At 33.2% G+C, this 17,604-nt stretch overlaps 3 protein-coding genes across 4 annotated transcripts in view; 1 reads left to right on the forward strand and 2 right to left on the reverse strand.

The window, feature by feature from the left end:
- The window catches only part of LOC106103938 (Kv channel-interacting protein 1), a 36,827-nt gene extending 29,808 nt beyond the window's left edge, over window positions 1–7,019 (reverse strand). The window contains exon 1 of the mRNA XM_013283855.1: window positions 6,641–7,019. The gene's annotated coding sequence lies outside the window, so the exon portion shown is untranslated. The remainder of the gene's footprint in view (window positions 1–6,640) is intronic.
- Window positions 7,020–10,018: 2,999 nt separating this feature from the next.
- On the reverse strand, window positions 10,019–14,355 carry LOC106103936 (vesicle transport protein GOT1B). Of its 2 annotated transcripts, none has more exons than XM_013283853.1 (6): window positions 14,190–14,355; window positions 13,776–13,867; window positions 13,257–13,435; window positions 11,964–12,045; window positions 11,527–11,565; window positions 10,019–10,126 (listed from the first exon to the last, which is right to left on the reverse strand). In XM_013283853.1, the coding sequence occupies exons 1-6, from the start codon at window positions 14,212–14,214 to the stop codon at window positions 10,109–10,111; spliced, it is 435 nt and encodes a 144-aa protein (XP_013139307.1). In that variant the 5' UTR covers window positions 14,215–14,355; the 3' UTR covers window positions 10,019–10,108. The 2 variants fall into 2 exon arrangements, with proteins under 2 accessions (XP_013139307.1, XP_013139308.1); XM_013283854.1 differs by having other exon boundaries at window positions 10,033–10,126; window positions 11,488–11,565.
- A 202-nt stretch (window positions 14,356–14,557) lies between these two features.
- LOC106103934 (interleukin enhancer-binding factor 2 homolog) overlaps window positions 14,558–17,604 on the forward strand; it is a 10,096-nt gene continuing 7,049 nt past the window's right edge. Inside the window, exons 1-3 of the mRNA XM_013283851.1 lie at window positions 14,558–14,934; window positions 16,103–16,231; window positions 16,681–16,812. Of these exons, the coding sequence (XP_013139305.1) occupies window positions 14,761–14,934; window positions 16,103–16,231; window positions 16,681–16,812 (435 nt within the window). The 5' untranslated portion in view covers window positions 14,558–14,760. The remainder of the gene's footprint in view (window positions 14,935–16,102; window positions 16,232–16,680; window positions 16,813–17,604) is intronic.

Below are 17,604 nucleotides of genomic sequence, written 5' to 3' on the forward strand. Positions count from 1 at the left end.
ACAAATCACATCTCTAAAAATATAGAGTACGAGCTGTTGCCCGCGACTTCGTACGCGTGGTATTAGAAAACATACAAACTATATAAATTACAAAACGCTTCGTATCCCTCGAGAACAGGACTTTTCTCGGGGATGAAGCTTATCCCATGTACTCCAGACTTTGTTTTATATCTGTGCCAAATTTCAATAAGATATGTTGAACCGTTGCAGAATAATCGAGTAAAGATTATAAAACTAAATTAATGAATCCCACGGGAACCGTAACTATTCCCAGGATAATAAGTAGCCTATGTGTTCTTTCAGACTACGCTGTAAACCTGTGCCAAATTTCATGGAGATCCGTTTAGCCGTTTAGGCTACAAACGCTAACAAACATCCATCCTTCCATCCATCTAAACTTTTGCATTTATAATATTAGTAAGATATGAATTATAGGACAGAAAAAAATACTCTAAAATTACTATATTCATAACGATTTTTAAAAATCGAATTTTAAAAACGCTAACGTTACCAGTCCTAATTGAAGACACGCCGCCAATCTTACTAATATCATAATAGCGAAAGTTTAGATGGATGTTTGTTAGAGTTTGCCGCCTAAACGACTGAACAGATCTCGATGAAATTTGGAATAGATGTAGAGTACAGTCTGAAAGAACACAAAGGCTGTTTACTTTTTTTTTTATTTCACGCGGACGGAGTCACGGGCGAAAGTCTATTATAAATGTGGAAGTTTAGATGGATCGCTGTTAGAGTTTGTAGCCTAAACGGTTCAACGGATCTCGATGAAATTGGGCATAGATGTAGCATAGAATATAGTCTGGAAAAACACAGCTACTAAATACGTTAATTTTTCCGCGGGGACGAAATCGCGGCCGACAGATAAAAGTATAAAGCTTCGCAAGTGTTAATATCTATACTATTATAATAAAGCGTAAACACACGCTTCTTTGTTGCCTAAGATGTCAGCAATTGCAGCATATTTTTGAACAATACTTTCTTTATTAAAAAGCCGTACACTTATGTCACGCTTTAGGCTGTATATTTTCACGCTATTAAACTTAAGGGGTAAATATTTTGGATAAAAACCCTAATGTGGGAAAGAGACCATAAGTTGCTGCCAACAACAAGGAAGCAAGATTGCCAAGGTTTGTCATGTCATGTCATTTTGACATTTGCTATTGATAATTTGACAGATAGTAAATAATAATATAATAACAATAGTATGTTCCTTTCAATAAAATAAGCATTATAGTTTTACATGATAATTTTCCTGCAATAACACGATTAACGCGTTACGGAAGGTGCATAATAACATCCGCCGCACACTAGCGCCACGAATAATGTTGCCAGTAAATTAAATTTGCATATGAAATGGGATGCAGAACGCGTAAATGTATAGTCTACCACTACCTGATTATTGCAATATATTCAAAAGAACATTTGAATTTGAACATTTGAAATGTTTTTCCAGTTAATATGGATTATTTATTATTACTGGTTACACTAATGATGAACGAACAATATCTAATGGCATAAAAATATTATTACGGACAGGACTATTGCTGCCAATAGACCTGATATAGTAATAATAGATCGGTCTGAGAGTTGTGTAATGTTAGTCGATATCACTATTCCACATGACGAGAATCTCGTGAAAGCCGAAAATGAAAAACTATTAAAATATTTGGATTTGGCTCACGAGATTACCGCCATGTGGCGTATGAAATCGACTACCATTATTCCGATAGTCGTTTCGGCACACGGGCTGATAGCGAAGAGCTTCGACCAACACCTCAAGAAGCTCTCACTAGACAGTTGGATTGTAGCCCTGACCACTGGTTGCTTGAGTCATCGGATTCCGCAGCTGGTGGTGCTCTATTTTTTATATTATATATTTTATTTTTATATTCTTGTAAAATGTATAATATAGAGAATAAGAAATAAAGATACATGGAGATAATAATAGAATTGAAACTACAATAATAATAAAATTGTGTGGTTATTGAATCTTACTTATTACTAAATGCAAAAGTTGAAGTAGATGTATGCATAAAGAGCTCGATTTTGCACAGATTTGCTATTAAAATTATTGCAGATTAAAAAACATTTACATTTTTTTTAAATTTCCAACGCCAACGAAGTTTAGGGAGAAAACTAGTAATAACATAATAACACAAGATAAATCGTAATACACGACTTTTACTTGATAATTAAGCTATTAAAAAATTAAACTTTTAGCCATATACATTTTTATTAATGTCAAATAAGATATTCCTTACTCTAAAACCTTTATCATCTGTGAAGACATTTATTGGCCATTTTAAACATTATTCTATAGGTAACCGGGCAATAGAAGTGATTTATAAACGAGCTGGAAAGTCTTCTTTACATAAAACCTTGGTGACAAAGATATAACCTCATTTTTTTTCCGAGGGGGGGGGGACATCTTGCCTTTTGGGGGAAGGCAGGGTTATGTATGATCTGACCTACTAAAACCCTCTCGGAGGCCATCCTCGTAACATAATCGAAGGTTCCGAGATCTCCAAGGAACGAACCGATACCGAACAAAGATATAACATAGACAACACAAAAGTGAAGTTACAATTAATATAGTGTGTTTAAATAATTTAGATTAGTTTGACAATTCATTTCAAATTTAGTAGGGATGGGTTGTGTAATCAGTCATGAATCTTATCGATATTTGATTTTTATTAAGAAGTAAGAATCGATAGATTTATAGTTATAATTTATGAATTTAAAATAAACACTGTTTTCTCAAATTAATAATGACCATAACAAATAATGAGAGTAACTAAATGTTTATTACTACTACAGCCGTACATAATCGAATTGGATTTCGCTATTATTTCTATCATCGCTAGATTCTCTACACTATAATCAATACTAGAATTGTCCTATAAATTAGTTAATAAGAAAATAATAATTTTAGTTGAGTTCGATAATTATTTAAACCGAATATCGATAGTTCATAATTGTTCGCTGCGTGTTTGTTTCATCACTACGATACCTGTCTATTAAGTACAGCATTTACCTTCATACAAATTGAATTCGATACTTCATATGCGTCATTTATCAAACTAATCTATCTTATTTAGACAAACTATAATAAAGGATTTATTATTATTAAAAAAATACGTGAAAAATACTGGCTGTCACAAAACTCCATTGCATCCTTATTAAAAATAAAATTGAAAGAGCTTTGTTTCTGTTATTTACAGTGTAACTAAATAAATGGTAAAGTTTGTCAGATCCCCAAAAACCGCAAAAGAAACGAAACGTTAAAAGAACTCGTATACATTCACAAACTTTGTACAGAATATAATTACCTACTTGAAATTTTAAATGGCCGCACGCTACGAAACTCTTTGCCCAAGAATGTTTAAAAATGAAATTCTGAATAGCGAGATGATTGCACTTTTTAATCTACATTCTGCTTTATAATTCATTGTGTTGAATAAGTTTTTAAAATAGTCTAAAATAATTAATTAGTTAAGAATTAACCTAAAAAAAATACATAATAGAACAAAAAATTGCATCTTTGAAATGTCAAATTTGACAATTAAACAGCATCGAATGGTCAAAGATTATGTATAGATAGACGTACTACATTTCTGGTTTACTACTTAACACGTTCCGTGCGTCACGTGAATTGTTTTCCTATCATTGTCTTGCAGGTGAACTACACAAAATCAATAGAACACAACTTTTAAACGTGACTACCTAAAAAAACCACAGCGACAAACGGCTAATTTATTTTTATTGTCATCCCTTCGTTTACACCACTTACTGCTATCTAATTGGTTATTTGTAAAAAGCGGAGTTTTTCTCGTTGCAATGAAGACCGCAGATTTCCGCGATTGTACAACAAAACAACGCGTTTTATATTTCGAGCTGCTGTATCCAGAGTTCAAGCTGCTGAAGATCGCAAACCTTCGCTAGGAGATGGCACCAAAAGAAGAACAAAACAAAACTTACCAGGAAGACAAAAGAAATCTCAACATACACGAAAATCTACGAGCTACTGGCGATACATCTTAATTTTGCAGTCTTATTTTGGATTTGTGTTTAAAAAAACGTCCGCTCACAAAAGCGATAGCGGGTCACTTGTTAAAATATTCACAACGTTTCCTATGTATAAAGGATAGGGAGGTTTTAACATAAATTGAGGCAGAACAAACATCGAGGTTGTATTGTTTTAGGAGCAATGTTGTTACAGGACTTAATAAAATCCTATTCAAATTTTATTACAATAGGCTGGAAATTAAAAAAAACAAAACAGACTTCCAAACCAAATACACTAAAAACTAAAAAAATCTCCAAAAAAACAATACACTAAAAAGTAACGTAATAATTCCTTGAAAATAGTAAACCTCTTTTATTGTAGCTGTTATGTCTATATTGTACAATTATTATTTCTTTGATGTCGGTGTCATCATCGTAGTCTTCGAATCCAAAAATCAAACAAAAAAATGGGACCCACCTGCAAGCATTACCTTTCGGATAAAAAAAGAATTATCAAAATCGGTCCACTAGCGGCGGAGTTATGCCGTAACACACATTAAAAAAGAACATACAGACGAATTGAGTACCTCTTTCTTATTGGAAGTCGGTCAAAAAACATACAGATGAATTGAGTACCTCCTTCTTTTGTGAGATCGATCAAAAAATAATAATAAAGTAAGCGATATGCGTTGCTTTAAGGTAATACTGAAAATCCCGTAAAACTAAACTACGGACTCAATAGTATTTCTCAGTTAAGTACTATCGGGGATTCTGACGATATACCACCTTAAAAGCTATAGCTAAACGCTCTTTTGAACTTTTTGTACGCAATGATAGTCGAAACCATTACTTCTAAGGGATTATTCCTTGCCTACCCTTATCTGACAAAGGAGGAGACGCACATATAGAGAATATCTCCTCCTCCGTCAAATCTACTTCCCCTTCCCATCCTCTCCTTATAAGAAAAGGGTGGTAAAGAGAAAGGGACTTAAATTAGGCATCCGGCACCACACTCATCAGACGAAATACGGAATTGCTTCCATTCACGTCTGTCTTCTGTGCGGTCGTGGTATTACTCCGGGCGTGCCGGCGCTGCAGTGCTAAGATATTAAAGCGGGCACAACCACTGTCACTGTCTCTCTGCTCTGCCCCACTGTTTCCACGTGGGGACAGAGCGGGGTTACGGTTGGGAATAATCCCTTCTAAGAGGCAGAAATAAAAGAATCAAATATGACTACGAAAAACTATCGGTCTTTCATAATAGCTAATTGCTTTCATTTGCAACTCACTATTACCTTATTGGTTGCCTTACCCATATTGTCCCTACGTGCAATTTTTACTATACATGGTAGCAAACGAATTTGCGGCTACGTCGTTAAAACGGCGAAGTGATTGCAACAAGATAATTGTTTTTTTGAAAATTCTTTTTTTCAATGAAAAGCCCTACACTTACGTCACACTTTAGGTCATTTATTTTCACGCCATTAAACTTAGGGGATAAATATTTTGGATAAAAACCCAAATGTGGGAAATAGATTATAAGTTGCTGCCAACATCAAGGATGCAAGATTGTCAAGGTTTGTCATGTCATATCATTTTGACATTTGCTATTCATAATTTGACAAATGTAAACAATAAAATAAAATTTTCATAATTTCATGCGGATGAAGCCGCACGGGAACAGCTAGTGTAAAATGTTTTATTCTGTTAGTTACCATATAAATGTATTGAAATCAAAAATGCTCACACAAATAGAAAATGGTCCTTCATTTCATCACAAAAATGTTTTGGGTGTATAAGATATGAGTTTTCTGATATCCCGCGGGATTTTGTGACCTTTTCGAAATGTTCGGGACATTGTAAACGATCCCGGATGCATAAGCCATCCCTTATTAAAATGGGTGAATGGCGTCGTATGAAATCGTTTGATAACTCTACCATTAGTAATGGGCTTATTTAAGTAGCTATTGGTTGAGGATTCATAGCGATTTTTTAAATAGCCAAATTAACTATTGAGCGTCAATGGCCACAAACTTTGTTAAATGTTTAAAAATAGTAAAAAAAAACATATTTTTTAATCTCTGATATTCGTATTATGATTGTTAGTCTATGACAAATAAAATGGCAATACCTTACATAAAAATCCTTACTCAATTTAACCCGTTATTCACATTTTAACTTTACTAATGTCACCGTAAATTCGTACAAGGATTTAATTGTTTTTTTTAAAAATAGTAATATAATTGTTCCGGTTTTAAAATTAGGGTTTTACTTCTACATTATAATAAAATATCAAAATTTTCAATTCAAATAATAAAAAACGTTTGAAATTAAAGAAAACATCAATTAACAAATAAATCAAATCATAATTTTATTAAGCATTAACGAAATTCAAATTTTTAACAGCGAATCACGTTCTAAAATGATTTTTTTTTTTAATTATCTTCCAAAGGTTACGAGCTTTATGCCACTGATGATGTATTTTTTTAGTACAGATTATATTTAAAACGATTGTACTATTTTTGAAAAAGTAAATGTAAATGTTTGTTGTTTTTTTATATTTTTCTTTTGCGTATTAAATTTTAGTATTATGATAATAATTGTAAAATATACTTACGGATGAACAGGGGCAAGCAGTCAAAGAACAATTAAAAAGCACTGATTCGTCACATTCTTTAAACTTTTTAATTTTAAAAGGCAAAAGCATTCGGTCGCATTTTTTTTAATTATCTATTTATTAAAACATCGAGTGGGCGCCGTTCAACCTATCCTTTTTCCGTGCAACTCTCTCACTCTAATCAGATCCTAGATGTAGTCCGGGATTTTGAACGTAAATTTATCACTTTTCTTAGCATTTATGTAACCGGATAGATGTTTTTGCACGCTGTTTATTCATGTATTGAAGAGGACATTTTAAGTGTCGCGTATTACATTTGTTTAGTAGAGGCGTTGACGATAAATCAATACCGCCTTACACACGACCACGTCTGCCCGGGCTCGAGCGATCACTGAAAATGTATACGTTGGTCGAATATGGACCAATCCTAAAACATTATACGCGTTGAATATTTGTCAAACATTGAATATCTGTGTTTTATATTTTTAAAGCAATAAATTAGTATATTTATCTTATTACATATAAGGCATTAAATGTATATAAACATTTAATTAAAAGATCATAAGCTTGGAATGTTTTTCAGTTTCAGCGTAAAGATTGGCGTATTTGCTAACCAATGTGGGAGTAGTAACACAGTGCTGCCCCCTACATTTTATCGATGACCGAGTTTGACAACACAATGAGTGTTACAATTTATGTGACAAAGTTCGCAAGATCTCAGCACTTTTGCAACTATCGTATATTAAAAATTCGTTTTTCGAAAATCATTCAATTAAATAAAACTCCTGTAGAATAGATTTGCGAAATCACTGTAAAGAAAAACTAAAAGAAACAATAAATATCTTACTAATATTATAAATGCGAAAGTTTAGATGGATGGATGGATATCTGGAGGACGGAGGAACACATAGGCTATTTTTTTTTAATTCCACGCGAATGGAGTCGCGGTCGAAAGCTAGTATTCTATAAGAATAGAAAACTCAGTCGACAAATCTTTGTTCTATTTTAAAAGTGGAAGTAATTAAAATAACATTTACACCTGCGCTTAAGTATTCAGTATATCTTTTCAACCCCATCCCTTCTCCCCGGCACCCCTTTAACATACTGTTATATGAAAGAGACAACTACAACTAACGGACTGTAAGCATAACAATGCACAGAGATTTTTTAAACGTAGGCGAGCGTGGATTTATCTAGATTTTTCCGATCTAAATTAGTAGTTGAATGTTTGTTTAAATAATTAATAATTAATCGAAAATTGTATTAAAAATCAGTACAAATAATTGCGTATTGTTTATTTTTTATTTCTAATTTACGCGCGCGAAGTCGCGGACGCCATCTTGTGAGTAGGTCGCGTCACCTGGGATGAGTAGGGGGTACACGTTGCAATTGTAAAATGTGGAAACCTATTGTATTCGCTTAGAAAGAAAGTTATATTATTCTTTTTTTGAATAATGAATATTTTAACGATATTGAAGAATTAATAACGGACAATCACAACTGTTGTGCGATTTTCGATTGTTTCGCAGCCTTCAACTGTTTAGTTGCACAACTAAAAATCGATTATTGTACCTCCAGATAAATTCATAGGAATCACGGGACTAAACAGTTGTGCGATAGTTTAGCTTCAAGTGGGTGTTCTAAGATTATTGTCTAGAATAAAAAAATAAAATAAAAAACGCCTTATTAGACAAAAAATATTTTTACAAAATCCATTGGGGTTCTGTCTCCTGAACTAATTATAACTGTGTTTCAGGAGGCAGGACCTTCTCTTATCCATTATCATATTTAATTAAGAGTAAGTTGCTACATAACAAAGGAAAATATAATATTATTACAATTAATTTAGTGTGTGATATTGCATGTGTGTGTATGAATCCGAGTACACGCGTGAGTAAGTGCGTGCGTCCCAACTGATGAAGTTCCGTAGATTATAATGTCACACAAAAGTTTTAGTTAATGTAGATATGAGAATTTTTCCCTAAAAGTCATTTAGCAACCAATTGTTAGCTTTTTAACTATTTTGATGTATTCTGTATTCTTGAAGATTATTTAGTCTGTGCTATAAATCAATGTTATTGGTCATAGTTTGAAATAACGATATAACTTTGTAATGGTGATCCAAAGCGTTTTTTAAAATATTTATGTCATGGTTTTAAAATGTCGTAATTGTGCTTGTTATGTTAATAATCGGATAGTAGTCGGATCTCAAAAATATGGGTGTTGCATTAGCTCGACGACACGACGGCAATGTTGGTAAGATTATTCTGTGCAAATTGGAAGAAAACATAAGAGGTAATGAAGACTATATTTTATTAAAGCATAACATGGCTGTGACGCCCATACAATTAACGTTTCTGTACACTACTCCTTGAGTAATAAATGATATTTGGAGGTTTATTCTTTAAAATTAAATGACCTTTATAATTAAAGTTAAATTACTTTGAAGTTACATTTATGCTATATTTTAGTTTCACTTTAGCTTATCTTTTAAGTAACATTTGCTTACCGTCTTACATAATTGGAACTAATATGACTATGGATTTTAATAAAATAGGATATAAGGACCAATTGCCTAGTACGTGCTAGACTAGGGATTTAGTCGAACATAGAGTAATTTAGTAGTAAATATGTTTACTTATGGATGTTGCTCGCGACTTCGCCTGCATGAAATAAAATAATAATAAAAAGGATAGCCCATATCACTTGTGGTAACATAGCATTTTTATGGCGAAATAATTTTTGAAATCGTCCCAGTAGTTTTTGAGTTTTTATAATATCTGTATAGAATTGTAGATGATTTTTAAGTAATATACTTTGTTACATTATTTATGTCTTTATTTGAAACATGGTATAATTTAAATGGGACAGTCTATTTTTTCTAATTATGGTCACCGTACTAAAGTCACGTAAGCTAAGCGCAATGAAAACGCTATCTCAAATCAGATAACAGCAAATGCCGAGTTAAAGCATGTTTAACAGTAATTAAAATTTTTTTAGAACGATTTTTAAATAAAAAAAAGTTTTGAAATTATTATTTAATAACATTGTTTTGTTTTCAAAAATTGTTACAAAGTAAATGCATTTAACAAATTTCTTTTGTTTCAAATAGCAATTACAATAAAGTAAACCTCGATAAGTTAAAGTCCAAGGGAAACACAATATATTTTAAGTTATAGAGGTTTTAAGTTATCAAGGGTCTATGTTGTAGAGGTTTTGGGCTCTGATGGGAAAGGAACATATTATTTTTTGAAGTTATAGAGGTTTTTATGTTTCCGAGGTGTTTTAAAAATACCAGTTATAAACAAAGATATTCAAGTGTTATTTTAATATCTTTTATTATAAAGATAATTGGTTACTATGACTTTTCTTTTAAGTTGTTATAACCAATTTTAATTTTATTGTTACTGACTTAAATTCGGATTTAGCAAATTCTTGGAATGTCTTCAAACTTTAGGTTTAGTATTTTCATAATGTTGGTTCATCCTGTGAAAATAAAAATAATTATGAGATACAGAAGGAATTTGCAAATAATTATAATTTCAATAATGGATAACTTATAATGTTTTACGTTCGTCGTGTATTTCCTTCACAGTCTAAGAGTTTCCGACTTTTGATACAAGATGTCGCTGATCTCATTTTATATCGAGTTAATCAAAATTCAAAAACATACATTTTCGAACTATAACAGTAGGTAAATAACACTAAAATATAATATTATCTACTTTATTTAATAATTCATATATAATCTGTATATTCTCAATAATATTTTTTCTTATTTGAATCTTTTTAAATGAACGATTCTTTACTACTTTTTTCTGTATAACTAAAGGCAGATTCGTACAAAGAAAAACAACACAACATCATTTATACGTTTAATAAGACAAAATGTAAACATACTTTACATAAAAACACTATTTACATAGAAAATTAAATTGGAATCATAAGAAAGCATTCAAAATCAAACACCCTCTTGTCTACGTACATTTATACGTTGACTTCATATATTTTAAGAATCGTCCACTAATCATAGGAAACTAAAAAAACCACGAAAAATCACAAACAGGGGAGACAAAAATATCAAGTACATTTCTATTCTTAATAAACAAATTATTTAAAAAGGGAGCTGTTGCTTACAACTTCGCCGAGGTGAAATGAAGAAATATAGCCTATGTTACTCACATATAAATTACGTTTCTAACTGTGAAATAATTTTTAAAATCGGCCCAGTGGCTTTTGAGTTAGACAAAAATATAAATCTTTCCTTTTTAAATATTAGTATACATAACGATCCGCTCCAACTTCACGTGGGCAAAGAATATATTTCACACATGTTTTCAGTCATATCCCACTTTCCCTCTGGATCGATGGTCAAGGGGGAGGGGCAGATCGATGATCAAGGGGGAGGACAGATCGATGATCAAGGGGGAGGACAGATCTATGGCCACGGGATAGGGGACAGATCTATAGTCAAGGGGGGGCAGATCAATAATTAATGGGGGCTAGTGGAAGGCTACGCCCATGCTACAAGGGGTGGGGGGTAAAACATTATAACATAACATATAATTAATGGACGACTCCGAATAAATTCATTACCTTTTTAAAAACTTTATTATTTAGTAAAAAACCCCAACTTAAAAAGTACATCTTGTATCAAAATATAACTATTTAAGAATCCATTCTATGTGTTTTGCATTTCAAAGACTAGACCAAACGGATAACGGAATTAAAAAAATATATAAAAAGCAATCAGCCACATTCACAATTATTTATTTACTGGCAACACCGTACAATAAATACACAACGCACGTACAGATAAAATATACACGTTCAAGATTAACACTAACGTAAGTCTTTATTTTTCATATGGCAACACTATATCATACCATATTACGGCCGTTGTCGCCCGCTATTCTGTCTACGATCTGAAAAAAAAAAACATTGTGTCAATTTAATGGCCTTGTAAGCAGACAGGTACAAAAATATCTAGAAACTAAGCTGTCACCCGTGACTCCGTCTGCGTGAATTAAAAAAAAAACTTGTGAATCAGTGTTCTTCCAAAGTGCTCTACATTTATATTTCATAATATATTGAGTCGTTCTGGACATAGTAACATCCATCCATACATTACACAAGTATGATAATTTAAAAAAAAATTGGTTACTATATTTTTTACCTTTAAGACGGACAAAAGGCACAGAGGTATATATGTACTTTTCCTAGGGAAGGGGTCTCTAGTTCATTCCTTCTTTACCAAATACGGTGACTGTCTTTTTAATCTATACACAATTGAGAGCTTATTTAAGTATATCAAATAACTTACCCCTCTTATAATAGGTAAACTAAGCAGCGACCCTAACACTGGGACCATTCTGAGGAAATTAACTGCCGCAGGAAGGAACCCTCTGGAAAACAAACAGCATAAAGTCTTCATAAATAAATACATTTCTCCACAAGGGGCGTCCATATATTACGTCAATCTAGATTAGGGGAGGGGTTGATCTGCGGATGACGGTAAATGATAGATAGGAGGGGGGAGGTTTGGGGGACGTCATTCTTATTTATTTAATTACAGTTTATTGTTCATGTACAAAAAGATTATTTCTAAAAAGAAATTTCTTCCAGCACACCTAGTAGATATTACCCGGGAGCCAGAATTTAAATGAATGGGTGAAAACTCCGTGGGAGTTATCCAATTGCCAAAGTAAAAATAATAAAAGTGATTCTATAACCAGGTGTTTTAATCATATACTCGTAATACCCTATTTTCTCAAATCTGCAATGTTTTAATTTCGTCAAACTGGTAATGACGTCAATTTTGAGAGAAGAGGGGGTTATTAAGAAATGACGATAGGATGATTGTAGGGGGGGAGGTCTAAGGTCTGAAAAAATCGATGACGTAATTTATGGACGGCCCCCAAGTTAACTGCAGTATTTTATTTAATAGTGTGCGCACAAGTTTGACTTGACTATAGCAACTGTTTAGACAAGCTTTGTTTCCTATGAGATTATATGGAGGTACACTACTCGATCTTTAGTTGTGCAACTAAACACTAGAATGGGTGCGAAACAATCGACAATCGCACAACAGTTGTGTGACAGTTTGGTCAGAAGTGCGCCCGCTCTGTGACTTGTGATAGTAAAGTTTGTAAACATACCAATTCCATATTTTTTACAGTATAAAGTGACAATCAAGTGGACACTGGAATTCTTTAAAATAGAAAAGTGACCGCTGACAATAAGCAACCGCATTTTGAATGTTGATTGACGATGCAGGACGCATAGGAAGGGGAAATATACTCTTTATGTGCATCTCCTCAGTCGACAAAAGATAAGCAACATATTTGCTATTGCAAATGTCTATGGGCAGCGGTTTATTCGCCATTTTAGCGGATTCAGGCCGCATACTTGTTTGCCACCTTATGATATAATAAAAAAAAAAACTCCCTAAGGGTAGAGAGCAAATTTTTACCACAAACTTCACACATGACTCAATCCCTGTTTAATGATAAAAAAACAAAGCGTGTTTTATTCTTACTTGCGCACATTTTATCTACAGCAAGCTTTAACATCAAGCAAGGCATTTCCAGTGTTGTCAAAATTTTAACAAAATCACCTGAATAATAAAAGAAATCCATATATCTCAGCTATCATGCCAAACATCGGCCAGCCTAGCAACACCACTGTGATGCCACCAAAAAATGCCACCGATGCTTTGATTTTGTGCCGTTGGAAGAAAAAGAAAAATGTCCGTTGCAGGCCTATCACACACGCTAGACCACTTATGAAGAGAATCTGAAAAAGATTAAATTTTCATCATCATCAGCTCACTATACATCCCCACCGAGGGGCTCGTAGCCTACCCTAAGTTAGTGACAAGGATAGTCAACCATGCTGCACTGCGGGTTGACTTTACACATATGTTTGAATTTCTTTGCCAATATGTGCATGCATGTATATCATAATATTTATTTCACAAATGTTTTCTTTCAATATAAGAATGGACAAAGAAAATTCAAACATCATGGTACATGGCAGGATTCGAACCTATGATTTCTGAAGATTTATTAAGTTTGAATGTATGTGGATATTTAGATTTTTAATATTAAATGATTTAAATTTATGTTTAACTCACATTTCCAATAGCTAGTAGACCTTTGTCAAACAACAAGAGAACCCCAAGGAACAGGAAGGTCATACCAAACCCCGCAAGGCCCACGCCAATTTCTGTCAAAGAAATATTTACATTATTGAAAGTTTTTATAACATATTTCGTGAGATTTAGTCATATTATAACTTGCTATTTGCTATATAAATGGATTTACGTAAATTATCGTATGTTTGAATAGTAAATATTGCAAGACTTGGGTATCTTTAAACATTCATACGATTACGAAACAAACAAGAGTGTACAATATTCATTACTTATTGTAATGTATGTTTAAGATTGCATTTTGTTGACTACATGCAGTATTTATTATGAGAAAGCAGTTTTTACTGATAATCAATACTTAACATAAAAATACCATGTACGATGTTTTTTACTCACTCTGTGTGTCCGATATCTCAATCATATTGGTGAATTGGATTTATGTTGAATTCCACTATTATACAGGCCCTTGAGGGCCTTAAATTGACCTAATTAAATAGTAAATAGGGTATAAAACAAATTTATAACCTATTACTCCACGTCATTTTAGGAATCGAAAATAAGAAACGTCAAAACAATAACTGATGCGTTCAGTTAAATAAAACTTGTTGCTAAAAAAAAATAGTAGTTTTAATTAGGATTGTATATTTTTTAGTACAGTTTAAAGAAATTATTCAGGAATACTTACGTGAAATAAATTGATTTATTATTGTTTACTTTAGAAAAAAATAGGTAACTTTACGGAGACACACATGGCAACATTGTTAACCTCTTTTTCGAAAAACAAAGCCGCGTCTGTCTCAAAGAATACAATAATATTATATTTGTGTCTATATTATTGAACTGATTATCAAGCTTCTTTCCTAATCAGAATTATACGTGTGCATACAAGTGTTTAGTGTTTATAGTGTAAAATACTGATAACCTCTTATTCTCATTTACATTGCATTGTAAAAATAACAAATATATTATGGTTCGTGGTGTTGGAAGAGGAGGTCGTGGTATGCCGGGGCGCGGTGGAATGGGTAGGCCTCCGTTTAACAGACCGCGAGTGATGTTGTTAAGACCTCCTTTCGACTTAATTCTAGCAGAACCAGCGTTTCCCAGATGCAAACCAGCGCCTGACGATTCTGCGCTAACTCAGGTGGTTATTTCTACTTTTACGATTAATCTGTCACAGTAATGTTTTGATCAATAATAGACTTAATTTTTTAAAATAAATTATAGATTAACTCTATAATTAGTAAATAAGTGAGGGTTACTTGGTAAATTTGCCTAAAAAAATTGTTTCGGTTACAATATTAACATTTCAACTGTTATCCTAATTTTTATAAAAATGTTATATAGGAAACACTGATTGTATGTTTGCCACCAATCACTAAGACCTTTATTGTATTTATCATTAACTAGTTAAAAAAAATATATTACTTGAGTGCGATGACACCAATACATATAATGACCCATAGTTAAAATCATGTAAAAAGCAAATAAAAATAAAAATATCTTTGTTTGAATAAGCAAATAGAAATTGGGTATTATCCCTATCAAGAGGCACACAAGAGGAGCACTGGAAATAGCCCGATCATCAAGAAATACACAGTTCTTAATTAAAAGAGTGTGAATAATAAATACCTGCTCACTATACATCCCCACTGAGAGGTTTGGAGTCTCCCCTTAGGGATGACTATGCCATAGTCTAACACACTGGCCAACAGCCATTTTTTTTTTCTTAATATCATTAGGCGGAAAACGAGCAAGCGGCCACCTGAATCAACCGAAATGGAAAGGGACCACTGCCCATAGACATCCACAATTGCAGATGCGTTGCCTACCGTTGATTGACGGCGGAGGAGGCGCGCATAAAGAGGATATTCCCCATCCTTGTTCGTCTCCTCCACCGTCAAATCCACTTTTCCTTTCCATCCTTTATTTATTATCAAGAAAAGGGTGGAAAAGAACTAAAATTAGGCCTCCGGCACCACATTCATCACACGAAACACGAATAGCTTCCATTTCACGCCTGCTTTCTGTGTGGTCGTAGTATTACACCGGGCGAGCCAACCAATTCGTGCGAAGATGTTAAAGCGGGCTCTACCACTGTCAGTCGACTGAACAAATTTTTTAATTTCTTTGCATGTATGTGCAGGCATCAGTATGTTTTCCTTGACCATAAGAATGTTGGGTAAATTATGTACATATAAAAATCACATGGGTACATAAGGATTCAAACCCAAGACTTGTAGATTACAAGTCAAGTGCTAACCCCTGATCCAATGCTTTACAATGATAAGTAAATAATACTTAACATACAGGCACTTCTCAAACGCCATGCAGAGCTCTGCCCCACTCCGTCAGAGCAGGCATCGGTCCTCTCCTTGGTGACAAAGCTGCAGACAGTGCTGGATAACCTGGTTGTAGCTCCAGGAGACTTTGTTGCGTGTGTGAGTAATATGCATTGATTATATTTTAAACTAGTTGTCGGTCCCGACATCTGTGAGAAATTACATAAAACTAAAAATGTATTTGGTGATATCATAGCTTTATAATGGTGAAACAATTTATGAAATTGCTTCAGTTTATAAGTTATTTCAATACATACAAAAATACCTTCCTCTTTATGATATTAGTATAGATATTTTAAAAAATATTGAAGAATTTTGACAAATTACTTAACTGGTTAGATCTTGGTAGTTTTCTTTTATTATTGTATGCAAGGTTTTGCCACAACACTGTCAGCTGAATTAAAAAAAAAAACAAAAGCAAGTTACCTATGCATTCTTCCAGACTATCCTCTATATCTATGACAAATTTCTTCGAGATCTATTCAGCAGTTTAGGCTACAAACTCTAAGTAATAAACTTTTGCATTCATAATATTTCATGTTTTCCAGCAATTAGAAGAAGTCCGTCAAGTAGGATCATATAAGAAAGGCACAATGATGGCTGGCAAGAATGTTGCTGATATAGTGGTTATCATGAAGACATTGCCAACTAAAGAGGCTGTTGAGGGATTGTCTAATAAGGTAATAATGAAATTATGTCACTTGTCCCTATAGGAAGCACAGTATGTTCCATACATCTCTATCAGCCGTCATATCTGAATTCACTTTTTAACCCTAAAATGTATGATGATGCTTTTTAACATCAGTCTTCTCTTTCACATCCAGTAGATTATTTAATTTTTTTTTCTTTCTTTTTCCCTTGATCTATGTTTAATTTACTCATCATCATCACCAGCTCACTATACGTCCCAACCGAGGGGCTCGGAGCCTACCCTAAGTTAGTGACTAGGTCATAGTCACCCTGCACTGCGGGTTGACTTCACACATATCTTTGAATTTGTTCGCCGATATGTGCAGGCATCACGATGTTTTCCTTCACTGTAAGAACGTCGGGTAAATTATGTACATATGAAAATTCGGAAAATCGAAAATCAGATTGGTACGGCGAGATTCGAACTCAAGACCTGTAGATTACAAGTCAAGTGTTCAAACCACTGAGCCACCGACGCTCTATATTTTTATTTTTCACACAATAAAGATGAAAAGTTTATAATAAAGGGAGTGGGATTTTTCTCTGCTATATTTGAACTTTTACATAATCATTAATTCAATGATTTAAACACAATGCAACCAACATTTAAAAACGATTTTTTTTCTTTTTGTTTATTGTAATTTTTTTTACTTGAATCCAACTAAGCTATATGCTAGGGCATTAACAATTAGGCTATTGACGCTTTTACTATTATTTTTATTATTTACTGTATTTATTACGTACTTATATACAGACATATATATACATATATATATATATAT

The sequence above is a fragment of the Papilio polytes genome, unplaced genomic scaffold (assembly GCF_000836215.1).
Source record: "Papilio polytes unplaced genomic scaffold, Ppol_1.0 DF823693.1, whole genome shotgun sequence".
NCBI lineage: Eukaryota > Metazoa > Arthropoda > Insecta > Lepidoptera > Papilionidae > Papilio > Papilio polytes.